Source organism: Tamandua tetradactyla, chromosome 22, assembly GCF_023851605.1.
Source record: "Tamandua tetradactyla isolate mTamTet1 chromosome 22, mTamTet1.pri, whole genome shotgun sequence".
Classification (NCBI taxonomy): Eukaryota; Metazoa; Chordata; class Mammalia; order Pilosa; family Myrmecophagidae; genus Tamandua; species Tamandua tetradactyla.
The window spans coordinates 23,342,921-23,370,181 of NC_135348.1; the positions used below are offsets into that span (position 1 = coordinate 23,342,921).

The 27,261-nt window shown below is 36.2% G+C and overlaps 2 protein-coding genes across 27 annotated transcripts in view; one reads left to right on the plus strand and one right to left on the minus strand.

The window, feature by feature from the left end:
- The window catches only part of LOC143666273 (uncharacterized), a 139,010-nt gene extending 119,606 nt beyond the window's left edge, over nucleotides 1-19,404 (plus strand). For 8 of the 24 annotated variants that reach the window (XR_013167490.1, XR_013167485.1, XR_013167491.1 and 5 more), the window contains 2 exons: nucleotides 2,302-2,515; nucleotides 7,216-8,405. Coding sequence is in view for 7 of the 24 variants with exons in the window: in XM_077139922.1 (XP_076996037.1) it covers nucleotides 2,302-2,418 (117 nt within the window). In the remaining 17 variants the exon portion in view is untranslated. Of the gene's footprint in view, nucleotides 1-1,830; nucleotides 1,934-2,301; nucleotides 2,516-7,215; nucleotides 8,490-16,948; nucleotides 17,208-18,978 lie in introns of those variants that run through there. The other 16 variants (XR_013167486.1, XR_013167487.1, XR_013167489.1 and 13 more) reach the window with 13 other exon arrangements.
- Nucleotides 1-27,261, minus strand: part of HHIP (hedgehog interacting protein) — an 89,726-nt gene that overhangs the window by 13,119 nt on the left and 49,346 nt on the right. For all 3 annotated transcript variants that reach the window (XM_077139917.1, XM_077139916.1, XM_077139915.1), the window contains exons 5-11: nucleotides 21,729-21,880; nucleotides 21,182-21,355; nucleotides 20,404-20,547; nucleotides 16,921-17,042; nucleotides 14,671-14,794; nucleotides 13,590-13,720; nucleotides 10,517-10,598 (exon numbers count right to left, since the gene is read on the minus strand). In XM_077139917.1, coding sequence (XP_076996032.1) covers nucleotides 10,517-10,598; nucleotides 13,590-13,720; nucleotides 14,671-14,794; nucleotides 16,921-17,042; nucleotides 20,404-20,547; nucleotides 21,182-21,355; nucleotides 21,729-21,880 — 929 coding nt within the window. The remainder of the gene's footprint in view (nucleotides 1-10,516; nucleotides 10,599-13,589; nucleotides 13,721-14,670; nucleotides 14,795-16,920; nucleotides 17,043-20,403; nucleotides 20,548-21,181; nucleotides 21,356-21,728; nucleotides 21,881-27,261) is intronic.

Sequence of the window (27,261 nt, forward strand, 5' to 3'; positions counted from 1 at the left end):
TATGTATACGTAAATATGAAAGATATACACTTAGATGGGATCCAAACAAAAACCTAGATTATATACTTGTGATATAGTAACTCATTTTTCATCCTTATTTTTATTGTACTGGAAAGTTGGGTCTTTTAATACGTGGTCTATTAGGAGCCATTTAAATAGTCATGTTTTTCTTTTAAACAATTACTTTTTTAAGCTTTTGGGCCGTTAGCTCTACTGAATGGAGTCAGAGGTAGGTTTCAAATTAGAAAACTTATTGTTTAAGCCTACAATAAAGAATATATTGAGCCCATTTGGTGACAGCCATGTCCACAGACCTCAAACTTATTTAAGTCGGAAAAATATATTTCCTAATTCATTCACATGTGATGGATAATGAAAAACTAAAGGGCTAGTGCAGAAAATTGCCCAATAATCTTTAATGCATAAAGCATTGCTTTTAGAAATTTAAGACATTTTGAAACCTACTTTGGCTAGCTTTGTGTAGTGGTATAAAAGTTTGAATACTTTTGTGAAATAATGGAAGAAGCATAAGTAAATTATAACACACATCATATGAGATGACATTTTGTAAATAGCTAAGGTCAATGGTGGATGACTCTGGGCGGTGGCATGGTGGGTGGTTTCAATTTAATGACATTTAATTTAATAAATGAATACATCGATAAACAAGACATCCTCTGTACATCTAAAGCACAAGGATACATTCTGTCAAAGCAGGGTAAGTGTTGCAGAAATGTTACTTGTTTTGACATGTCCAAAAAAGGGCCCATTCTGAAATTTTTGTTAGGGATCCAGATTTTAAATCAATATTATTGGAAAACAAGAAACATAGAGGAGAAGTAATACTTCTTTATAAAATCCTGGCTCGGAGGTTTTAGAAGATATCAATTCTACAGCCTCTCTTGCATAGCAATCTGCAGAAGGAAGTAAGGTGATTTAAGAAGCGTCTTACTTCTTTATCTGTATTTACATTGGGAAATATGGAAAAGTGTTCCCTTGAAACGACAATCTTAAAGAAACTATTTTTCTTCCATGTTTCTTCTCATTCTTATGAGTTGGGAAAAACCTCGAAGTCTAAATCCTCCTTCCTCACTGTAAGGTGTGAACCACAGTGTGGCACGTGAACCAGCAGCACAGGCTTCCTCTGGGAGCTGGTTAGATAAGCAGACTCTGAGGCCCCACCCCAGGCCTACTGAATCAGAGTCTATGCCTGGCAACTCATAAGCACATTTAAAAACCACCCTTCTAAATTAGGGCCATTTTCCAACCAGCAGCAATTAATACAGCCATTAATTAGTTTGCTCAGGAGCTTCCAAGTGCATAAGGCTATGGATTCTTATGACTGCATGAAGCCTCAGCTCTGCACGGGAAGGTGGGCTTCGTAGGCCACAGCACAGCCTGTGATTTAATGAAGTTCCTCACTCTGCAGGCAGTTTGATATACTCTGATCATCCCCAACCATTCATTATTTTTAACACCAGTACTCGGCACCTTTACTTTAAAAAGGAGGAAGGGGAAAATTTCTCATGCTGTATTAGATGTTACTATCCCCCACCAGTAGAGTTGAAGGTACAGGAATAAGCACAATGGTATAGTGTGCTTCTTTTCAATATTCATATTAGTGCCCTTTTTTGGAGGTCAATATACAAATTGTTTTTTTTCCCCTCATAATTTTCTTAGTCTGGACGTTCACTGAATTTAACCTGAACTTGTCAACATTTTGTTCATTGATAGTCGTTTACTCATGAGGAGCAAGTAGAATCCTGCATTCCAATGAACACGCAGCATGTTTTGTGACTATACACAGCCATTCTATAGCAGCTAGTGACATCATAATACATGATGCAAATTCAAGTGAGCAGTAAGGAATCTTATACATTCATAAAACAATCACATTCTAGGTGAAAGAACAGGGCAAGAGGAATCTACTCTGGTATAGCCAGGCAATATTGGTCTCATTGGAACTTGATGGCAGCATAAACTACAAGAGAAATTTCTAAACAGTATTTTTCTATATCAAGTTATACCAAGAAATTTAATGTTATAAGAACCATTGTTTTGATTTCACTCTTAATGAATTACTTACTTTATATTATATCTTATGCAGGCTGCAGAAGTATGTTTATCTATGTCTTGAGTAATCCTGATAATGGAGTAAGGAGAAATAAAGCTTAAATTCCAGAATAATTTTGAATTTAATATATTATGTGCATATTATTATTTTTTTAGTTGTGCTGTATATTTCTAAAGTTCTATTTTAGGATAGGATAAAAATCCATGTTCTATCTTATTCCTTAACAGTGTTTTGAACTACTGTATTTCTCTTTTCTAAAACATGCTGGAAAAAAAATGGACCTGGGCCTCAGCTGTTTCTGTGTGACCAATGGTGTCTGCACTTTGCAGTCTTCTGGGATTTAAAAGTCTTGAGCATGTGCCCCCTAAGACACAGAGTGGATTGATTTTAGAACCTAGAAAGTTTGGGAACGAGTTGGTACTAAACTGAACGGAGGAAGAGGTAAGTGGCAACTTGGGGAAGAGAGCCATGGGTTTGGCTGTGCAATGCTAACAAGCCTGGTGCCAATGAGATTATCAGAAATTTCACAAACACCCCCAAATTTTCTTCTATGATTTTGTTCTGTGATTAAAAGATGTAGCTATATTAAATAACTTAAGAAAATTAATAATACAATTTTAAAAAATGAAAGATAATTTAAAAGATCTGAAAGTGTGTGGAGAGATTAGCTGGCTCTCACACAGGGGTTACAGGTGGCTCTGGGACTCTTCCCTAGCCCAGGGTTCTCGCTCATTCTTTGGAGGAAGCCACACACCCAGATTTCAGGCCCTATTACTCCACAAACACCACAAACACCACAACCACCACGCACACGTACACATATTTCAAGGAGTGTGTACTCTCCTTCATTCTACTTTAAGTTCATTTGTTAATGACTATCAACTCAGGAAATAGAAAGTTTATGCATTCCCTAAAGGGAAAACCTGGGAGAAATTATTAATGAAACTAGATGTTAATCCCATTGGCATTTAGATGAAAAGACAGACATTTTATTAAATTGCCTCAGGTGTTTGTTGTATCATGTTTGCAATTTCTTAAGTTCAAAAATTGGTCACCTATAATTATCAGTGGTGAATATAGAAAAATAGGATTTCTACTTTAGTTCAATGTACATATCCCTGAAAAATCTTGCTTGCCTTCCACAAAATTGCACACTTAAAATAACAGGGCTAACAAAAATAAGGTTGGGGCAGACTCCTCAAGATCTGTGCAACTTTGTAACTAAAGTACTAACAAAAATAAAACCCAGTGCCTAGGGGAATAGTTTGGGCAACCTAGCAGGCTGCTCAAGGCAATGCAGCTGGAGGCCACCTCTGGGGAGATTAGAAACACAAAAACAAAATGGAGATGGTAGCGAGCTGAACTCCGGAGGAAGTGCAACTTCGTATGCAGGACCAAAGCTGCAGGGGCGCCTCTTGGGGAAGGGAAACCCAGTGCAGGTACTGATATTTAATTATCTTAACTGAGCTGAGAGGCTCCTTCTAGTGCAAGAGATGGACTGAAGGCTTGCGCCTTTCTTTACAATTCTCTTTATGCAATTCTGGCTAAGGCTGTTTAAGAAAAGCAATATAATTTACATGTTATACAGATATTCTCTTTTATACATCAGCCAATTGGTGTTAAAGAAAATCATGCTGTAGCAAAACAGACTGGACTTGGAATATAAATCACAGCGAGTTTTACTCATCTCAGTATGAATACCCTTCTGGACCATTAATTTGACAATTTATAATATACAGTGTTTGGGGAAAAAAATGTGTTTGTGTTTTTATTTGTCCCAAAGTGTCATTTATCTCAGGTATCATTATTTAACTTTTCAAAAATGTGTGTTATGTCCTGAATTAAAATAAAAATAACCTTCTTAAAGGATAGGTCAGGGTTTTCATTCATTTTCTCCCTCCGTATCACATAATACAATATCTTGAACACAAGGGGCATGCAAAAAATAATTGTAGACTGATAATTCATGAATCTTGGATTCTATTTGTACTCATTCTGATTTGGTAAAATAAAAAAAACTGAAAAATTATTCTACAATCAAAAAAGTCATGCCATTACTTCCTAACATAAAGAAGAGCATAAATTTCGTTGAAAATTTTATGTTCAAGATCTATTTTGTAACTTAAAAATTTAATTCATAAATCATGATTAATAAATTTATTAGATTTGACATTAATAAGAAATACCTGTAATTGGGAAAATAGGTAAAAATATAATTTAATTCAACCAGTGACTTTTTTCTGAATATATCCATTTTTATTGATACAAATTAATTCAGGATAGTGTCAACTAGTATTAACAAATATACAAATAAATAAAAGCTTGATTACAACATAAAAGACTTAAAGTTTAGAGGATTTTTCATTTAGAAATCACATAAAATAAATCCTCGCCCCTTCCAACATGAAAAGGTTAGAATGGGCATAGCCCAAATACCCTGAAAGAGTGGGAGAAAGATCAAACGTGATGGTGGAGTCATACAGAGAAGGTCCGGTTTAACAAATGAGTATGATTGCTGAATCATGATGCTGATATTTCTTTTAGCCTCCAGTACCTTAGAGCAGCTAGAAATAATAACCTAAAATTGTGGAATTGTAACCCATCCCACACTATGAAATCTGTTCTGAGACTAATTGTTGCGATGTACTTTGAAATTTATTGCTTTTATGTATATATATTATTTAAAGAGAAGGAGGAGTATAACAGAGAAATAGGATTTAAAAAATGAGTATGACTGCTGAATCATTATATTGATATTTCTGTTGGTCTCCAGTGTTTTGGAGCAGCTAGAAGAAAAAATGAAAAATTGTGGAACTGTAACCCATACCGAACTATAAAATCTGTTGTACAACTACTTGTTAAAATGTACTTGGAAATTTATTGCTTTTTGTATATATGTTATATTTCACAATGAAAAAAAGTAAAAAAAAAATCCTTATCTCCTTTCTCCCACTTACAAAGCCATAGATCTATCAATGTTTTATTTTTACAGTATATGAATCTAGAAATTTTAAATATTCCTAAATGTTTAAAGTAAAAATTTGAAACAAGTTCCTGTTTAAAAGAGCACAGAAAATGTCAATGTAAATTATCTTTTAAGACTGTGGTTGCGGTGACAAATTTCCAATTTTGATGATAGACACTTTGATTAATTTGACAATGTCTACAATAACAAGTCATTTGTTACAAGTTTTTTAACCCAAAAAATGAATGAGTAAAAAAAGATACTAAAATGCAGTTTTTAAAATAAACTACACCTTCCGTAAGAAAACATCTCACAAAATTTGCATAACTGTTTCAGACATATTAATACAAAATTAAATCTGCCTTTGTCTTAGGTATTGGAATATTTGATGATACATTGCCTTAAAAAATATGTAAGCTATTCAGAAGGTTTAAAAATGCCAGACATTCACCCTTGTTCCAGCAAGGAAAACCCTGGGGAATTAAAAAAATAAAAAATCTTTTAAGCTCTCACAAACTAAATCTCATTTTGTAGAATATATTTGCCACTAAATTCATATTCTCTATTTTACATCTTTTTTAAATGAATAATGTTTATAAGTGGCAATTCAATCAACTTTTCATAGCAATTTATGCAATTATTATAGGAAGTGATATTCTAATATTCAGAATTAACAGTTTAAGAGAGATTTCAATTAATATAGGGCAGAAAATTCCTTTGTATGCTGTTGTCATACATCATATTCTAAAAGCCTTATGGAAACATTTTAAAATAATATGATCCTATTCATATTTTTTTACATAAATTATTCTATTACGTTTTAAATTTATTTTGAAAGAAGTGGTTCTATGTAAAGTTGCATGGATTTTCAAAGTGCTTTTAAATGGGCAGGCACATATATACACATATTGAAATCCTGCTAAGGTATGAAGAAAATTCCAGTTTTACTTCAGCCACTATTATATATTATGTCTGATGCTTGTCCAGTCATTAGAAGTTCTGCTTTGTTGCTGTCTCATTCTTCTGTCATATGCTTTTAAAATTTCAGATGCTATGTAGCAGCTTAGAAAGGATTTGTTAGTCAAAAAAAGTATTGTTCACAACATTAAATATAGCTTATTAAGAATAAAATCTATTATAAGCTGGCAGATATGTGTATATTCACTTGTGGCTATTAGATATGTAGAAAATAACAATAGCAAAAAATGTAGATGCGCCCTGTCTTTGGACTTAAAAATCCACCACGCTGAATGGATTTTTTATAGGGCATATACTTGTTCATGACCTCTAGTGTTAAGAAATTCTGTCATGTTTGAAAACTAGTCCCTAGTGGAGCCTGTATCCCTGTTAATAGCTGAAAGGTCAATGGAGCTGCTAAACAGTTTGTATTACTGTCAGGGTGGCCATGAAAACACCACCTGCTGCAAGAGGGCTTGGCAGCTGGGTCAACAGGCACTGTGGGAATTTATCAACTCAGGGGGGCCACTTGCATAAAACTTTGACTGATGAATTGGGACTAGACTGGCTTATTGGGCTAAAGCTGCTCTATTATGTATGACTTTCTTTAGGATGGCAGAGCTGCCTGCCAGCTCCCTGGGACATATGCAAAGGATAAACAGAACTGATTTCCCCTTATGAAGTGCCTTTTTTTTTTAAAGGAAGGAAAGCACTCTTTAGAATCCAGTGTCATAAGGAGTAGGATGAAGATATTGAGGGGAAAAACAAACAATAATAAGTAAATCTGTGGTGGGGAAGGCACAGAGGAGGCATGAGGGACAGTTTTTGCTACTGGCCACAGAGCAGTTTGGAGATACAACATTTCTGTAGAATAAAACTCTCAAGCTTGGAGTTTGCAGTGTTAATTTGTAGACCTCTTAAGGGGGACGTGTGACTGATTTGACTTGGTTGAGTAACAGACAAGCAATATGCTAACATATAGTAAGAGTGGGGTCACTGTAATTAAATCAACATGATTAGAAACTATTTTGTTTTTCAAATTCTTGGAGAAATAACTCTAAGAACATTACAAAATCTAAAACACAGATCATTTGGTTTAAGTTCATCAGAAACAAAAATTAAAGAGGCTTTGTCAATAATGTGGAAAAAATGTGTGCTCTATAAAAATAAAAGTCGGAAGTTACATAACTGTGACAATTCTTTAATTTCCATTCCTCAGGATGATTTGTTTAATTCTGAAAAGATTTAATAAGGAGCAAGCAACTGAGGCATGATGCAGACATTTGAAAACTAGATATTAGCTCTTTAAAGCTCCATGGACACCTTTACTCCAATTTTGGAAACCTGAGAACCTCGAAGTTGAGAGATCACCTGAAATAGTTCCTGAATGCATGAATGAACACCAACAGTACTAAGGCATTTAATAAATTTTAAATCTATTATTCCATGTATCTTCATAACTTCCGTAGAAATGAAACTGGGGCAGAATGATCATCCGTGACTGAGAAATGAACAAAGGAGGCACAATGTGTGAAAGGACTTACACAGGGTCACAAGAGACCAGAGGAATTGATTTCCTGACCTACTAAGGCAGGCTCATTCCTAATTTTTGACTAATCTCAGATGACACTACTAAGGGAAGTTAGAATTACTGCCCAATGTTTGTGTCCCTATGTCTAAATCTGTTTTCTAGAACTTCTGACTGAATGAGCTTCCCAGACCAGGGCATACAGCACCCCTGACTACATGCCTTCTGGAACCCTGCGCATTGGCTGAGCCAGGCAAGCTTTTGGTGCTGACTCGATCCCAGCTCCACTCTGCAGTGAGATGTGACTGTATGTTCAGTGTTCTAACATGGAGGCAAAATTCATTCCTTTTTTACTTCCGTAGGGAATTTTTCCCCCCTTAAAATAATTTCGGAGTTCTTCTGAAGCTTTAGGGAAACATTGCTGTATTATTTTTTTTAAAAGTTTTCATATTTTTTCACCATAGAGAGTGGCATTTGATTTTCACAATAGGTTATTTTGCCATTGTTTTCTGAGAAGTTGGCCACTGCACATGATTTGAAAACAATTCTTTAGAGCCTTAGACCACATTAGCCCTTGAATGTGGTCTAAGTGGTAATGTTGAATCCTCATCTACTTTTTCCAAAATGACAAGAGATAATGCATATGGTTTCTAAATTTCCTCATCTTTCTCTGTGTAGGGAAAAATAGACAGCAAAACATAAACCATATGGTGAGAAAGAATATAATTTCTCTGATAGGTAATATGGAATATAAAAGCTGTATAATTTGCTGTTATTTTCCTCTGGGGCCATAATTTATTTGATGTTTGAAAGTTATTTTGAAAACATTATTCTAACAAGTCTGGGGACTCTACAAGAATACAATGAATTTAAAAGCTTAATTCGAGTTAGATTTTTGATCTAACAAGAAATAACTATATATTGTTGATTTTTTTGTTTTTTAGTCAATGAGGCTTTTTCTTCAAATTGTCCCTCAAAAGTTTTAGAAAAACAGTTTTGCTCTAAAGCAGACATCCTGAACACTACTATGCTAGTAATTAGCTAGTGTTTCCAAAATAATCCCATTCACATGCTAAAGTGTCTGCTTATACAGAACGTCAACTCATCTAGAGAGAAATAGTATAATAAATAAATGTTGGCACCCAAATCGAAACAGCATGAGGCTCCCAACAAATGTTTATGAAAACATTTGTTTTCTTATAGTCACTTTAATTTTGAAATTTATGTCTTTGCCCAAGTACAAGGGCAGTGCGTTTGGGACTCCCGTCCTCCCCGACTCTTCCCAAACCAAACACAAATCTTAACCCTGCCCCACACGTGACACGGCTCGCCAGAAACAGGCACCACAGTGAGAAGCCAGGCCTTTCAGGTATGTCACTCTGAGACCACCCTACTCGAGGAGGCCCTAAGATCACAAAGCCAAAGTCCCTTATGGCCGCCCTGGTAATTAGAGACTAATAATGGACTGAACGTGCAAAATTCACCTCAATGCACCACCAACAGACTAAACAATCCGAAGGCGGAGAGGAAGATTGCTGTAAGGAGGTGGGAGAATGAATTCTAGTACTACCAGGAAGCTTACAAAAGCATATCCAAACATCGACGAGCATCATGGAAAAACTATGACTGGTCTGAAACTAATCGCATTAGAGATGAATGAAATCCCTATGCTTCATGATAAATCATCAGAACTCGGATATTTCATTAATTATATTTGTTTGATTTTTTTATTCTTAATATTGCCAACTTCAGTAATTACCAAAATGTCTGAAATACTCTTTTTTCATTCATCCCAAAGAAGACACTGCTTTCATACTCAAGGAGGGGAAAAAAACCCTACAGTGTACTGCTGTGTACATCTCCTGCTGCCAGAGGAAAGGTGTACTATCAAACACAAGAGTATTCTCTCAGTGTGAGCAAGATAAGTATATGTGATACAGAGATACTAGAATTGATGACTCCTCTTTTTGCTCTGTAGTTGTCATTCTCAACCTGTAGTTTTCTCAGGAAAAGGACCAGAATCTTCATTTTGTTAGTCAGTGGCTTCTTCAGAAAAACACACAATTTACAACTTATAAATAATATTTTTAAAATGGAATGAAATGAATGCCTGCAGTAAAACTTTCAGATTGTTAGAACTGATTCTTTTTAACAATACTTAAAGTCTAGGAATTTAAATTCACAAATGGGCCCCTAAAAGTCGGTTCACGTAAAAAGAATGTGAGATTTGCAGCACTGTGTTTAACAACAGTTGTTCTGAAACTTAGAACTAATTTATTAGATGGTGTATAATTTCAGCAGCTTCTGATAAAGTCTGGGTCGTTTCCATAAAATTAATCATGGCCCAATTATAATTCAAGATGACCTGAAAATTGTGCATGTGTGTTGAAGTTGTGGTGGGTAGGTGGGGAGGGACAGGGGCTGAATAAACATATTCTTTAAAGGATTAAAATATTCAAATCTCCTGTTTGCTGAGACAAACAGCAAAACCCTTCTCCAGTTTTCACTGGCTTGGCCATCGCAGTCTGTGAGCTTTCAGATAGTTTTGAAATGAGGCTCAGATGTTGAACTGCCAAAATGACTTATCCTGATTACCTAACAAAAATCATACTAAGCAGATGCCAGTGCTTTCCTAGTATTCCTGAAAAAGGGGAGGGTTTACTGCCTCCAAGAAGAGAGCCTGAGCTACTGCCTCACATGTCAGGTCCTCCTCTGGTTTTTAACTGAGGACTCCGATTCCACAAATACAACAGTGATGACAGGAGGACGTGTACGTGTGTTCACCATGAGGCTTTTAGCGGTCGATGTGGTGAAGTCTTGTCCTTGTAGACTGGGGATGAAGGTCATCTCCGGGCAGCACTTAGCACACGGAATGGACAGAGTGTGTGTCTTTATTGGTTGCTAATTGCATTTCTTCTATTGCTAAGTTGAATGCACTAAAATAACTTTTCTAAGAAGGATAATCACTTAAAGGGATATAAAGAAATCTCACCTTTTGGGATCTACAATTTTGTAGAGTTTTCCATTGTGAGTCTGGGTCATACTTTTACTACTCAATAAAATGTAAACTTCACCTGTTGAAGAGAAAAATATAAGAAGTTAATTCTCAGCATTACAAGGCCTTACTTACTATTGCCTCGCACATATCCATCCTCAGGAAAATCACTTGCCTAAAGATAGGGGTTTCAAGAATCTTTCACAGTATGTGCAGATGCCCACCATCTCCCTGCACGTCCCACTACCACTGCAGGGCAAGCGGAGAAGCTGTCTCTCACCTGCATTATGATCACTGCTTCCTAACTGGTCTCCCTGCTTCTAGCCTTGTTTTTCCATGTTGCTTTTCAACATGCCAGGCACAATGATTCTTTTCAAGGGAACGGATCCTATAAGTTGTATCATGCGCCTTTGCTTCAAAACCCATGAATGACTTATCACTCTTGGAGCAAAAGCAAGTTCTGATGTTGGCCACTGAGGTCTGCTCTTCTGCTCTGACCTTGTCTGCGACTTTTCCCCCCCTTGTTCATTCTTCTTCAGCCTCACTTGCCTCCTGCCTTTGAACACACAAGCAGGCTCTGTCCCATGCTTTGCCCATACTTTCTCCCAGGTTCTGTCCCAGCCTCCTGTCCCAGACTGTAGGACTCCACTAGGTTAAGTCATCCTCTCCTTCAAGTTTGGGCTCAAATGTCACCTTCCATGACTGCACTAGTAAAACTGCACCGTCCTCAACACTGGCAACCTTTACCTCCCTGTACTACTAGATTTTTCTTCAAAGCACAATTATCAACAAATATACTGCATAATTCGTTTAGAGAACTTATTTATTTTTATTTTCCTCCTCCATCAGAATATAAATCTATGAAGGCAGTTTAGGTTTTTGCCCTTTTATCTGCTGCTGTATCCCCAGCACCTAGAACAGAGCCTTGCAGAGACTAGGTGCTCAATAAAAAAGTATTAATGTTTAATGAAAGTGTACATTTTATCTTGATTTATTTAAAGTTGTGACTGTTACTTGATAATTTGAGGCCAGATAGAATTGGGGTACTTCTTTTTAATCTTCAGCTTTTTAAAAGTTAAAATATTAAATATTGGGGAGGGGTACGGAGAGAGAGAGAGAGAGAGAGATCCTGATGCTCAATTCCAACTCCAATTCCTTTTAGCAATAGAAGAAATGCAATTAGCAACCAATAAAGGTGGAGTACCCTTTTATGAGACAACCACCTTTGCTTATTACCACTATGTCTGTATAATTCAATGTATAGAATGGATCACAGGATGAGGAAATTAGAAACTGAATTTATGATTATTTGTTTATAAAGTTTTGAAATTCATATTTGGTTCTGGCTCATGGCATAGTTCTTCATTTAGTCTACATTTCTCTATTCCATTCTATTATTATGTAATAAGTACACCTATCTACTTCTTACTCCTAAAAATGGGATTTACACTAAAATCATACATACAACAGAAAAATAAAAAACAAGTTAAAAGAAAAGGCATGCAAGCAAAATAATGAACATTTACTGTCCAATAGAACTATATATCGTTTTTCTCAATTAATCCTCCCAACAAATCATCCTAATTTTATAGTTTTAAAAAAATAAAAGTAAAAACAGATATGCAACATTTTTTGTTTCAAACGGTGCAAAAACTTTTCTCATTTTCTTATATGGCTCTTCAGTTATTAAACAAGTAGTTTCACATTAAAATGTAATTCAGCAGAAGTGTATCTATTTTTAATTATACAGGATCTTGGAGTTTTTGCAGAGTAAGGGTGGTGAATGTTTCATTTGTTGGTTTTGCTCCCAACACAGCATTAAGTGTACAGAGACATTTGGGATTTTTTAACCAAAGGTGGTGACACTAATAGGATGATTGATGGTGAGTCATTTGTAGCAAGGCCTGAGGAAATAAAAATGATTCAGTCACAACATATAAAAATTCATCTCTATCTCAGCCATAAGCAATTCAATAGCAATTTATATATTCAGAATTAAGATTTGTCAGTGAAATTTAAAATACATTGCAGAGTGGGATAGTAGAATGTAAAGGGAAAATTAATTATAAAATGCTTTCAAGGCTGGAAAAGAAAGGAGCTGACCGGACTCCTCTTCTTTGACTTACTACATTCCTGTGGCTCCAAATATGTCTTATGTATTTCAGGTGGTTTGTCTGAGTTCCTTATTAATCAAAGTGAAAGGTATGGAACTTTTCTAATGAATCTGCATTTGATATAGGAAAACCACATCTAGATTTTTAGAGAAAATATTCTGATTTTTAGATAGGAAACATCCCTTTATTTTTATGGCCTGGAAATTCATCTCTGAGGTTATGGAGGCACAGTAGCTATAGTTTCTTTGGATAATGTTCTTTAAAAGGAGTCATTATGAAAGCTACATTTATCTCTGTAATTAAAGTAGGATTTTGCTCTCTGATCACATTTCGATTTCAACTTTTTGCTTGTTTTATCATATGCATTTTAATAACATGCCAATTATTATAGTGTATATTCTACTGTAGATCATCAATGAGAAGATAATTTCTGTTATTTTGGAAAGAAGAACTATAAGCTTAGATTACATGGCATATATTTTATGGCCTGATGGACAAAACAAGATAGAAAAATAGGAAATAGCAGGTATGGTGGGATCCAGATTTCAACAAATCTTCTTTACTCCAAGAGACATAGATAAGTAGAAATGTTTTCAGGTAGAGAATATAAACAAATGTCTCAGATGTATAAGAAAAATTATCAGTAAAAGATTTGTCTTTCTTCAGGACTCAAAAAGTCTCTCTTGTTTCTGCCTCCCACTGGCTGACATTTTTCTGCTTTGTTACTTCTATATTTCTGGAGTGGAAATAAGATTTATTTACTCCCAGGAAAACAGATACTGGAAGAGAAAACTTAACTGGCCCATTAAAGTCTATAATAGTAAGTCACCTTCACTAAAATTAAATTTTCCAAAAGTAGCGGATGAGATTGTTATACTTTTTTTCTTCAGGGTAGATCAAAGCCTCTTAAGCAAAAGAGCAAGAATGGAACTTAACAGAAATGGTTTGTAGAATACCTAATTCATCTTCTCCAAATCCCAAGATGTGACCTGAAAAGTAGCCTCTACAGGAACCACTGTTGCCGAGACAGAGTGGTTTTTCTTGCCATTGCTTGGTCACTGGACTCTGCTGGAGAGTTAAGAAATTCCTATAATGAAAACATACCATGAACCTATCGTGAAAACATGGTTTGGCTTAAAGACCACAGTAAATTTTTAAAAATAAAATTCACAATGAACAGTTGTTGTGCCATGACCTGGCTTCTAAAGGGGAAAATAACGCAGCCCATATATATGTGTGAATAGTGTGAAATTCCCAGAAGGAAAGAAAGTACTTAAAGATAATGCTTTGTTTGGAGGGGGGCACTAAAAGTACCTGATTATGAGAAAAGCCCTCCCCTTCATCCAGAGAATGATACTTCCTTCCCAGGACTAGACTCCGTGCTGTGCTAATAATCAGAGAGAAAGGCGGGGGGAAGAGCACGGGGTCAGTACACTTTTCTAGTTCGTTTTAGCCACCAAGCTTCAGCTCTGCAATATGCCTGGATGTCAGCGACTTGGAAAGCAAGATTCCTAATTTCAGCTTCAACATAGAGTTTCTTATAATTACCCACAATGTGACCTTTAAAATTTAGGCTAAACTTTAACTTTGTATTGTTGCACACTATAGAGACAAATCATGTTTGGTTGTTCAAAGTCCTGGAAATGTGGCAAAGATAAAAATTCTTAGCCTTCCAAGAGGAATCTATAAGGTATTTATACATCTCACGGGTAGTAATTGTTTTCACATTACTCATTGTCACGGTTAAGTGTGTGTTAAGGATGAAGGGGGAAAGCCTAAATGATACGAAAAATCCATCCAAACACTTCTCTGCCCGTAAAAGTTATTTTATGAACTTAAAAAAAAAGCATCTATTTGGGAGTTGTTCAACTAAACTTATATCATATGCAGTGGAACTAAAAGTAAATCATAATATTTAAGTGTGTCCCAGACATGACCCCCAAAAGGAGACAATCATTTGATTATTTTATGGCAGTGTGGTCACTAATAAATGGATATTTCATTTGGTATATTTAATTCTAATATCAGAAAACTTACCCATTTCGATCTCCAAATACGTAGCTTCCATACAGTCTTTCAGACTGGCAACCTCGGTAAATAAATCCGCCAACTAAAGGGCCATTACTGAATGGCTTGAATTCTAAAAGTGATGGCTCACTTTCTAGAAAGAAACAAACATAGCATTAGATCAAATGAAGTATTTTCATAATGTAGGCCAAACAACAATTATTATAGGAATTTATTTTAAACAATGAAGTTTTAAAATATTCACGAGATAGATCCTTGCTATAGATATTTAGTGAAAATAACTATTCTCTTTGCTTAAATAGTACCAAAATTTAAAGATCCGCCTCTAAATGGCCACAGCTTAAGGCAATGAAAATCTCTGCAAATACTTGCTCTTATTAATAACTGCCAACCCAAATGAAATTAGAATCTGAATATTTTAGAAAGCTTGGTTATTTATTTTAGAATCAAAATACTTAAAAATAATTCTTTAATATTGATTTTTTTTGGTAAGAAATGCTTCTGTATATGTTCAGCTTATCAAGGTATTCCCCTGTCACGTTATATAAAATGTTTAAAAGTTCACATTTTAATGAAAATAAAAGTAAAGAACTTAAAAGTCCTTTAAAACCACATTTATTGTATGTTAAAAACATCGTCACTTAATCAAATAATATCTTTATTTAAACTATTGGAATATTTTTGTTTCTAAAGTTAAATAGTTAACAAAGTCTATTCCAATAATTCTTTTTGAACAAAATGTATATAGTCATGTATCTCAATCTTTCCATGCGTGTCATCATGTTGAATATATGTATGCTACTGGAAAAGATCAAAAGCCAGCTGCAAATTAGTCTGAAATACTCCTTAAATATTTACTGTCAAATAAGTCACTACCGACAGGCCGTGCTTTAGGCAAAGGTTTTAGTGAAGACACAATGATTTTAAAGTCCTTCTCTCCCACGTGATTATGGCGAATAGGATTATTATAAGAAATAGAGAAGATAAGACACGTTTTAAATAACCAGGACCCTGCGAGGCAGCATAGTTAAATGATTAAGGCCACAGACCCCGACATTTGAATCTGGCTCTGCCACTTTGTGTTGTGTGACAGCTAATCTTTCTGTGCCTCAGTTTCCTCATCTGTATGATATGGCCATAAGAGTGCCTGTTTTGATAATGAATGGAATAAAGTTTGGAAACATGCCTTCTGTGGGGGTCATCATGTTGCAAGCACCATTGACGTGTTTGTTAAATACATAAATGTAGGGCTGTCAACATTAGCCAGATGTCAAGACATAAATGTAGGACTGTAATGAGTCTCACATGAACCTCGATCTGAATGTAGCCTACAGATTATATAGCCAAAATTCCACTGAACTAGTGACTCATGAGATTTTTTTTTCTAAACCACATTATTTCTTGGTTTGGCTTTTATAAGATGCTCACACACAAAAATACCTGAAGAAAATAAAGTGAAATAACTGAATACCACATGAACTAACACAGCTGCTTCATTCCTGCTACTAAATAAATATCCGTAATGAATGAGTAAATAGAAGAAGCCATCAATTTAATAATCTTAATCAACTATGTTCCCTGAATCATAATAATATTTGATATATTGCTTCCTTCAAAAGAAATACTAAAACATTGAAAAATATTAAGCTTTTTGGCATTCGATATTATCCAAATTTTTATTTTTATATATACTTCTAATGCTCTAGTAATTATGTTATTAAAATAATGTTTTACAAGTACTATGATGGGCACATTTCATCATGGGTAAATAACAAGATATTACAAGTATGTTACTTTGTTATCCCTAAAATACCCCCTTTAAAAATTATATTCTTATGTGAAACACATTTTTTTCTTAATACTGAGACTTGCATGTTAAATATTGAGAACTTTCTTACGTTTAACTCTTTCGTTTTTTTTCTCTGTATATAGGACTTTCAGACAAGTTCTCTTATATTATAATAAATAAATAGAAATTATTCTTTTTAATTCTCAGGTAAGCAAAGTATAGCCTGCTCACTTTTGCAAGTATGTTAAGTTTTCTGAACCTGTGGGTAAGGTGATTAACCCACTGGGTGCCCTACAGCTTATAAGAGTCACTGGACCTTTAAAATGTGAGCAATTTGTTCCCTCATCCCTGTTAATTAGACTAAAATCTCTATGTTTTCCTCAATGCTCACTTTGCAGATATCCTTTTCTCTTCAATTAATATTTTAAAACCCAAAGTAAAGCAAAATCATCAAATTATGCTCTGCTTACCATAATCTTTCCCCTTAATTATCTGTAGGATTCTGGCTGATGATCTGTTCTTTCCATTGGAGTCTGAACAAAGTATGGTTAAATTGATGTTTACATCTGTGGGATGCCGATCCACTGCACATCTGCATAACAAAAGTGGCGAAGAGATATTTATTCCTATTGAGGGTATCTTCCAAACTCAGACCGAAGATTCCCGACACTGAATCTTTTGCGGGCTGTGGAGAAGAACCTTTGGGCTATTCACATTGGATCCTCTAGAAATTGCTGAAGCTTAATGATCTCTGGAGGTTAGTTCTTAATTTATCTTGGTGTCTCCCTCTATTATGAATGTGCATACAGCCCTAAAGCATTTGTTAGTTTGCTGTTAAGGAACATCACATGTATATATTGGTCAAGTACTATGGATAGTCATAATACTCACCAATTCACATATGAACCCCAAATATAATAACAGTTTTTTGTTTCTTCTATGGATTGCTGCATTCCAAAGTATAGGCTCCTCTAACAAAGGTAAGCATGTGTTCCAACTCATGGAATAAACTAAAGCTTGTAATTACAACCACTGAGGTCCTTTTATGTTGACTGTGTGTTTATACTCTCCACCCCAATCTGAGAACCAGAATATCTCTGTAATGTGAGCCACTGACTTTAAGCTCCATGAGGGCAAGCAACACATCCAACTTCGTTACCACTCTATTCCTGTGACCTACTTCAAAGCTGGAAAAATAATATCAGCTCAAAATATTTGTAGACTGTCAACAAATTTGTTGACTGTCAATGAGGGCCTAGGCATGGGAGTTTGGGCTGGGGAAAGAATGAATTTGAATAATAAAATTTTTGAAGTTCTCACAAATGTAGAAAACACCTGGCATTGATTTTAGGTTTCTTCCCTTCAGCACTATTGACATTTCGGTCTAAAAATTTTTTTATTTGGGGGGACTGTCCTATGCATTGTAGGATGTTTAGTAGCATTGTTGGCCTCTACGCACTAGATGCCAGTAGAAATATCCCTCCCAGTTGGGACAGCCAAAAAAGGTCCCCAGATGTTGCAGAGATCCACTAGAGTGGGGGGATAATCCCATTGAGAATGACTGCTTTCGGCCAACAAAATACACTAACTACTTATAAACCAAACCAAACCACTGAAGCTACTAATTTTTTTTTAATTGGCAGCCCTTCCAACATGAAAAAGTTAGAATGGGCATAGCCCAAATACTCCTAAAGAGTGGGAGAAAGATCAAAGGTGATGGTGGAGATATACAGAGAAGGTGGGGTTTAACAAATGAGTGCCTGCTGAATCATTATGCTGATATTTCTTTTAGCCTCCAGTACCTTAGAGCAGCTGGAAATAAAAACCTTAAACTGTGGGACTGTAACCATTCCCCACCCCCCAAAAAATTTTTTTTAAAGAAAATTGAAAGTAGGTGCTCGGTCTCAAGAGACACAAATTATACATAGCAATTATTTAAAAACAAACATACTAAAATAATGAAACAAAAATTGTTGGTTCCAAATGATTGCATTTATGATAGCAAAACCATAAGCCTGACCTGCCAAATTAAAGTGACTGTTCTTGTTCAGATAAGTTTTAATTCAGTGATTCAGACTACAATGCCCGGCAGAGATCATGACATCAACGCGCTGTGACTAAAAGTGGAACCAAAGCCATGATAGGACAAGACATTTTTTTCTGTAAACCTTTCTTATGAAGATGGAGAAATTATGGCCAAAAGTGGTATGATCTGTTTCCAACAAGAAACAGCAAATCTAGAAGAGGCCAGGTGTCTCAGAGGTGGCGCTGCTGGGGAGCTGCAAGCTGGGGTTGAATACCAGGTCTACTGAAAACTACTTGACCCCTCTGACCTTTAGATTCTTAAGGGGGGAAAAAAGGCCTGACCCCAGCTACTTCAGAGTAAGACTCAGGAGCATAAAATAATGTAAGCAAGATATTTAGTTCAGTATCCTGCACCAAAGGTGCTTAATAGAAGTTAGCTTTACTTTTAGCCAATAATTCTTTTCGTTTCCTTTCTGCTTTATTCAACCTTCCTCTGTTGGGAGGAGATGGAATATAAACAACGGCTGCTCCTATGGCCCTCTGCCTCCAGGGGAGGTAAGACTTCACAGCGCAGGCATCCTGCCACACGGTGGGCCTGTAAAGGCCTCACCCCATGTGTCTGCGTGGAGGGTTCAGGACCCCTGGGAGGGTTGCCCGAAAGCTCCAGTGGAATTGTGGTGACTCAGGCTGCTCGACTTCAAAGTGCTGCTTTGTGGTGGTATCTGTGAGTTCTGAGCTACAGGAATGGAATGTGACAGTTTCCTCCACATCCTGAACCCACCTTAAGTATTCCCTGTCGCACAGATTTTAAGATCTGCTCAGATGCCAAAAAGGAAATGAACTGTAGACTTGGACTTTGATGGAGGGCAGGTGAAGGGCGTGAGGGATTATAAAAATAAAAAGCTTGAGAAATACTCACCTTGCACATAGTGAACACTCAATAAACATTAAATGGTAATAATAACTTGGCTACTAAATTAATGAATGTGGCCAGATACTTCTTAGTATGAATTACAGGCCACAGACAGGATGAAGCATTTACCATAGAATTTTGATATTATGCTCCATAGTATTTCTTTTAATGTCCCCCAAGTTTCTCACTGTCCATATTTCTTAGTTTTCCTTTATTTATGCCCATTATAGGATAGCAAACAGAAAATACAAATTCCTGCAGTCTTTGTAATATTGTTCAAGGAGAAACATTTTTAACATTTAGTCCAACTCCTTGGAAAACCAATTTTACATCATTTTTGTTAAATGAAGCTATGGTGATGAGCACTGTAATTTACCTAACACCTGCTGAGAACCAGATACCATAGTTAGTGCTTAACATATATTTTTATTTAATTATTTCAGCAAGGTAGTTATAAATCACTCCCATTTAACATAAGAGGAAATTACGATTTAGACGGGTCTAAGGAAACAAATCAAATGGCTTATTATCCCTCTGTTTTTTCAGATTGTCTTTTTATTTTTAGGTTTTATTGATTTTCTCAAAGAACCAACTTTTAGTTTTGTTGAATCTTTCTATTATTCTCCAGTCTATTTCTGCTTTAGTCTTTATTATTTCTCTTCCTTTATTTGCTATTCTTTCTCTAAATTTTCCAGGTGAGTAGTTAAATCCTCAAGTTTTGCTCCTTCTTGTTTTGTTATAGGCATTTAAATACGGCAATAAGTCTTAATCATTATACTACAGTGTTTATTTAATAATAACCCAAAACAATTTTAAGGAGAATTTCTCTCCAGGAATTTGTCCCTTTGGTTGTCTCAATTGCCTTTTCAATCTGCTTCACTCAAAAACAGTGCTAAATACTCAATCAAACAATGCCCTGGTGTGATTTCAGAGCCATGGCCTTGGATAGCACTTTTCTTAGGTCCCGAATCCCAGCCTGACTTTAAAGCAAGAGGGGCCAGGTTCATGTTCTCACCTGCCGGGGTTGTGCAGCCCGTGGGCAAACACCTCGGGGGGCTGGTTGGTGCTGTTGAAGTGTGGGTTGCTCCGTGGGATGGAATAAGGCATGCTGCACACGTCTGTGTCCACATCCAGCCGCAGCACCGACCCTGTGAAGTCACTGAGACATTGGAGGACAATGTAAGTGCTTTTTTTTTGGTGTTTATTGTGCAGTTTCACCTACACTACATCTGGTGAGGTTGTTCTACAGATAAGAGAGGTATTCCTTTACATGAGACAAATTTATTCACGTTCCAAATTCCATATTATGGGAAATGAGACTAAGGGCAGTTTGGTTCCAGAGAAGCAGCAGCACCAAGACACAGATTAATGGGGGTTGTGGACTGCAGTGTATTGCTTTGCACCTTTGTCCTCTTTATTTTCTGCCAATCTATGGATATTGTATTATTATCAAGCTTCTCCCAAGAAGCTCTGTTGGACTATGTTAGTTCATTATGCAGCACACCGAGAGGCAGTGTGATCAACCACAGCAGCGGAAGAGTAGCCACTGCCCGTAAGCTTGAGGTGCTGCTTCTCGGAGGGGTCACGGTGACACACAACTACACAAGAGGAACTGGTTTAGTTGACATCAGCATATTACTGAATTCATCTTCATTTTATAAATGTTCACACTGAAGACAAAATGAGACACTTCACCAAGGTGATGGTTTTTAACTTACTGGCTCAGACCATTTTTTTCTGGCACTTAAAACATCTTAACACCAAGAGGATGGTGTCTATTGTCAGTCTTTTACCTTAACCCGTCCATTTCTTCCATATCATCTAGTGTGATCATTCCGTCACCGAGAATGATGTACAGGAAGCCATCAGGGCCGAACAGCAGTTGTCCTCCCAGATGCTTTCTGTGGAGTTCTGCAACTTCAAGAAATACTCTGGCTGTTCTTGAATCAACTTGATGTGGATTTTTTCTACATTTGTGGAGAGGAAACAATTCCACGATTATCAAAGATGTCAGGTGACTCTACCAGAAAGTAAATAATTCACAAACAGGGAGGCAAACTGGCTGACACATGAATAAGGAAACCAGTGCTTGAAATGGAGTTAACAAAAATTCCTAAGAAATTACATCACTTTCTAAGTTTCTGAAATTGCACCAAAGGTGAAAGATCATTGAAGAAAAGTGCCAAAGCCCATCATTTTCCCTCCAATTTTCCTTCAGATGCATGATTTAATTACTGTCACACTATGGCTAATTACTTGTGGCCTCTAAACAAAAAATTTTACTAAGAGATGATGAGGAAACAAGATGAAACATTGCACCTCGATGTAGCTGAGCGATACCTGGATACTGTGTACTCCACCACCCTGAGAATGTGGTCATGAGGCCCGATAGCCCACCGTTCTTGGTTGGTGGTATAAGACACATACAGCTTTCCATTTTTCTTGTAATTGGGATGGAATGCAAGGCTTAGCAGTCCTCTTTCATCTCCTCCCTGCAGTCAAATGAAAAACACAAAGAATTGTGAAGTTAATTATGTTCTTTATTGTGTTTCAACTGGAACCCCAAAACAGCCTCTTTCTTTCTTTTGGATAATCTTTGCCCAAACTCATTTATTTTCTTCCTTGCCTCCTACTGCACAAAAAGGGATTATAAAACATTTCACTTTGTGGAACTCTTTAAGGGTTAGAACAAGACAATTGTCTTATGTGGTTATCTACGCACAAGACTCTTACACCACTTTTGTCAAGTGATTTGTGTATGTAATCTTGGAAGCTAGGAAGACAAGTTTAAGTGCTGTGAGGAATTCTTTCCTGGGTTACTAGGTTGCTTGTAGTTCATAGAAGACAAATAAAAAGGTTCATAATCAGCAGTCACTTCTAATCCAAGGATCCAAAACCTGAAACACAGTGTGGGCTGCCAACTCCCACTGTCTTGGCAATATGTTTAGAAAACAGTTAAATTGCTTGTGTAATATGTAAACCTTTGTCTTACCCTGGAGGCATCTACATCAGTTGTCGCTACGATGGTGGTCTGTTCATCATAGCTAGGTAACAGGCAGTCTTGACCTAGCTACACAGCGATGAAGTATTTTTTTTCACATGTATCCTTTCTCTACATAGGGTGTTTTTTCTTAATAGCAGAATGGAGAAGTTGGAGGAGAGCTAAAAGTCAGGGCTGGGGAAGAGGCTGAGGAAAGGGGACACTAGGAAATAAATGAAAAATCCCAAACAACTTCCCTTTGTTATTATATGAATGTCAAGGACTGTATACATTAGGCATGCCAAATGCTGTAACAATTAAAACATCATCATGTTCTTAAATAGAAAGGCATTTTATCTTTATTTTCTGCTAATTCAGCTTGCAGTCTCAAGAAATTCAATATGGTTTTAACACTTGCATTGATCCCACAAGTAGTCTAGGAATTTCTATAATGAAATCAAAGTATCTAAAATTATCTCAATCAGAGACTTAAAGTTCATGTCCTAGTAAACCAGTGACTGTGTAGTCTGATGAGTTATCCACAGTGGTGGAAAAGCATGATGTAGAAATTAATATGTTGCCTTATAAACATTTCACTAAACATCACAGCATCCCCTATGGAAAAAAAGCTATGAAAAAGAGACGCTACTCCTTCTGAAGTGATAGAGAGGAAGGAAAAACAAAATCCTCTAATAGAGCAACTTCTTTATAAGATCAAACTCAGTAGCGGAGGCATTCTCGTGCTTTTGTTCCCCAGAACAGTGTGTTACCAGGAAAGCATACAACTGCTTGTGGTTGGTAGTCTACATATCCTATGGCTTAGGGAATTTAAAGTTTCAGGCATAAAAGTTTACTTTTAATAAACACTAATTTGCTTCATGGATTACAGAATACTACACTCAGATATATACACCAAAAGTGGAAACATTCAAACTTTAAGAAAATAGAAATAATAAAGTAAATGCAAATATCCCAGACCTACCAAATCATTACTCAAATGTCAGAAAAGTCAGTCTCTTCTTTTGCATGTCACAGTAAGCTTAAGTTTAATTTTAAGTAAAAGAACAATCTCACTGGAGGGTAGACCAAGGGATATGGTTTATGAACAAGCCTCTCTGGATTATCTTGTTATGATGATTTTAATATGAACTTGTTTTCATTTCTCTTCTTAAATCGTCATTAAATAAATATCTCCTCACTTTCTATGAGACGAGCTCGGATGTGTAACTAAGATTTGGTTGTAGGGAAGCCACCATAGATTTAAACTTCCTTGATGAATTGTATAAGGGGGCTTAGGGGTGGGATTGAGTCTGTGATTAATTCCTTTACTGAATATATTTGCTTCTAAAGCTGTGAGTGCAGGTTAAGTACTGCATGGCCGCTTCACCAGTGTTTGTATTCCACGATAAGAAGCTTTTGTTGAAAGTAGTTCCTTTGTAGTTTCTAATCAAATCATCTGAAATACAATTTGAGTGGATAGCAAGATGGTTTAAAACTGTGTTGGTGGCTTTGCAGGAATTAGGAATGTAGAATTAATGCACTGCGGAAAGACAGATGGGAAAAGAGATTTAAATGAACCCACAAGCGATAGATGGCATATTCACTATAGAGATTCACCTGCCACACAAATACATTTGGGGCATTGTTGACATTTACTAACATACCATACATGGAAACAGAATGATACATTTGAATAACAAGGAAATAAATTTTTAAAAGCAATTTAAAATGTCAGCAATTTTGGATTTTTCAGGTCATAAAATTTGTATTTGAGTAATTGTTAAATTTAATCTGATGTTATATTTTTGCCTGTATAACTGTATTAGTGTACTCATTTTTTTGCCTTTAATCAACATACATTTCCTGCCCACCGCACCCAACTCCAATGTTACCTTTTTTGTGTTGTATGAAGCAAGTCTAATCATTCTTCTATATGATATTTGAAGATTGTTAAGATCCTAATGAATTTATTTCTGTTTTCAGTCATCCTTCAGGTGTGAGGTAATGGTGTGGTTGGCTTAGAAACATGACTAGTTACTCTTAAGCCATTTCAGAGAAATACTCACATAAATAATTATATTGATGACAAAATTTAATATATTATGGGAACATCCTAGAGTATCTTTTGAAAACAGCTTTTAAAAACACGTAACAGAGCGGACAGCACAGTGGCTCAGTGGCAGAATTTTTGCCTGCCATGCCGGAGACCCGGGTTCGATTCCCGGAGTCCGCCCATGCCAAAAAAAAAAAAAAATATATATATATATATATATATAGCATAACAACAATCCATTTTGTTCAGAGATTAAGAAGCAGGGATATGCTCCTCACTCATCGGTGAAAGTATTGACAGACTCACATTTAGCTTGAATTAGCCTTCAGAAATATATAGTCTGTTTAATTGAAATATGTTACTGACAAATCACTATCTAGCTCTCAAAGGCAAACCCACCATTTGTCAAGGCCTATATGGGAGATGTATGTTGATTGAGCATTGAAGAGCTAATTATGGAGGTAGGTCAGTTAAAGAAAACAACCTTAGAAACAAACACAGCAGACATGTAAGGTCCCGAGGCCCTTGAAGGGAACTTGAACTCTAGCCTTTAACACGACAGCATCCCAGTCCAAGAGCCTGACCACTGAGGCCTGAAGCCTGGACTGGATACCAGACCAGTTCCCCAGCCGCCTGTTCTCCATTTCTATTAACTGTGTTTACTCCAGCACTGACTGCCTGTGTTTACAGCTCATTCTGTTGGTCTGAGTCCTAATCCCACTTGCTCCCTTATTTTTACTCCTTTCCAAACTCTGAAAAACCCAGCTCTATGGGACCAGCAGAAAGAATCAACGAAGTCCCAGCACCAATGCTATTGATACTTCTCCTCCTCAGTCTTTCCTCTGGTTCTCCTCATCATGTGTAGATTTATGACTCAGAGTCTATGGAGCTAAAATCATGCATTCCTTCCAGAAATCTCAAGTTATTGAACTGTTTCTGCTGAGCATCTTGGGAGAAGGGAAAAACATATTAATCGAATGGCAAACAGAAGACTCACGGCCAGGGAGCTGCATCTTTCAAATAGACACTGACTTCTGACAGGATACTTCTAAAAGTTGTTAATCAATGTCCAAAATGTTCACCGTTAGCCATGTGAAAAACAGTGATTTGTCCAAAGATTCACATTAGGCTTTGCACTTCATTAATAGTGCGTATGATGTGCTCTGGGAGTGTGCTGCACTGCTAGAACCAAACTGGAAAACAGAGGGTAACAAGAGATTTACAAACAACACATTAGGATTCATGTTTTGTTGATGCTTTTTTTTTCTTTAATTCACTGACTGAAATGTCACTCAAGCTAGTGAACCCCTTCCTTTCCCCTTTGCTCAGCCCTGTCAATGTTACATCCCCTCTGGACAACCCAACACCGAGCACAAATGCATGCTCATTAAAGGGATAGTTGAATGACTTGGAAAGAATGTCCCCTGCACATTTTAGGACCTTGAGATTGACCCCATGTTTAGAGTAAATCATAAAATCCTCCTCAGGCACTTTTAATAAGTAGTTAACTGTCTGCCCAATCTAGTTATCACTCAGCTCTCAGGAGCAATTTCACAGGGTCAACAGAAAAGGGGCAAAATCCCTAAACCAAGAATATTGCTAACTTTTATATAACCTTAAGATCAGATCTGGGTGGAAGCTATCTTAAATACTCTTATTTAGTTTTGAACATAAACTCTTCCCTGGTGAACAGATCAAAGTTCTAAACAATTGACTAAGAATATTCCTCTTCTTTGAATAACAGTATCTATTTGAAAAAGAAAGGTAAACATAAAATTATTATAACAGACAGTATTTTTCCTTTTTTAAGAGAAATTGTGGGGCATGATCTTTCATCATAACCTGATTAAAAAAAAACATTCCTTTCATATTTTCAATGCAGTTAAAGTTATTTTCTTCTGATTTCTGGTTTATTTTAATTTTGCCTTCACCTGTTTCAGGGAATGCCAACATGCATATTTAAGGAAATAGGACTGAGCAGCAGTGAACTGCAAGCACCATCACTCATTTTTGCAAAGTGTTTCTTAATGGCTTTTTGGCAGGAGACTGGTCAAGCACTGAGGCCATAAACTGGCCCTATGGTACTGAAAAAATAATGACATGCAAAGTAAAGAAAATAACACAATGCTATTATTTTCAAGATATTACTCGTCACTGCATTGCCTCCAAAAACTTTTTCATATTCAACCTTTATCCAGTAAATATTTATTGAACACCTCGTGCTGTAGACACTGTCTTTGGCTAGGGAACAAGATAATAACCAATCCCTGCCTTCAAGGAGTTATGTATGTAAGCAGATAAAATACAATCTTCAGTTGTCTTATTCCCATCACACTTCTGCATGATGCTGAATTTCTTGAGTCTTTGATGCTAACTATCAGAACTGTGCATAGTCCAAAGGACAAGCATTGAATAGAGCAAATACATGTTTTGGATAACTTTTGACCCAAAGGCTAATTGGAATATTAGCACTTGAGATTTCTCCATTCCAAAATTTATTAAGGTTAAAAAAAAAAAGCTTGGTCATAAGAAAGCTAAATTACATGAAGGCTTAGGCAGAGTCTCTGCAAACATCAGACCATCTTCTAATTTATTTTCTGTATATGATACAGGTGTACAGGTATGAAAGAAGAACCATAGTATAAAAAAATTCTTGGAGTCTTAATAGTGAAAGAGATTCTATGAATTAATATTATAATAGAGCGGTGGTATTTCTAATTCTCTATAAAATATATACTTTAATTATAAAATGTCTTCACATTTCCTAAATGGTCATTTGCACATCTACCTCTTGTTGGTAAACGATCAGAAAAAAACAAACAAACAAGAGGACATTGAGG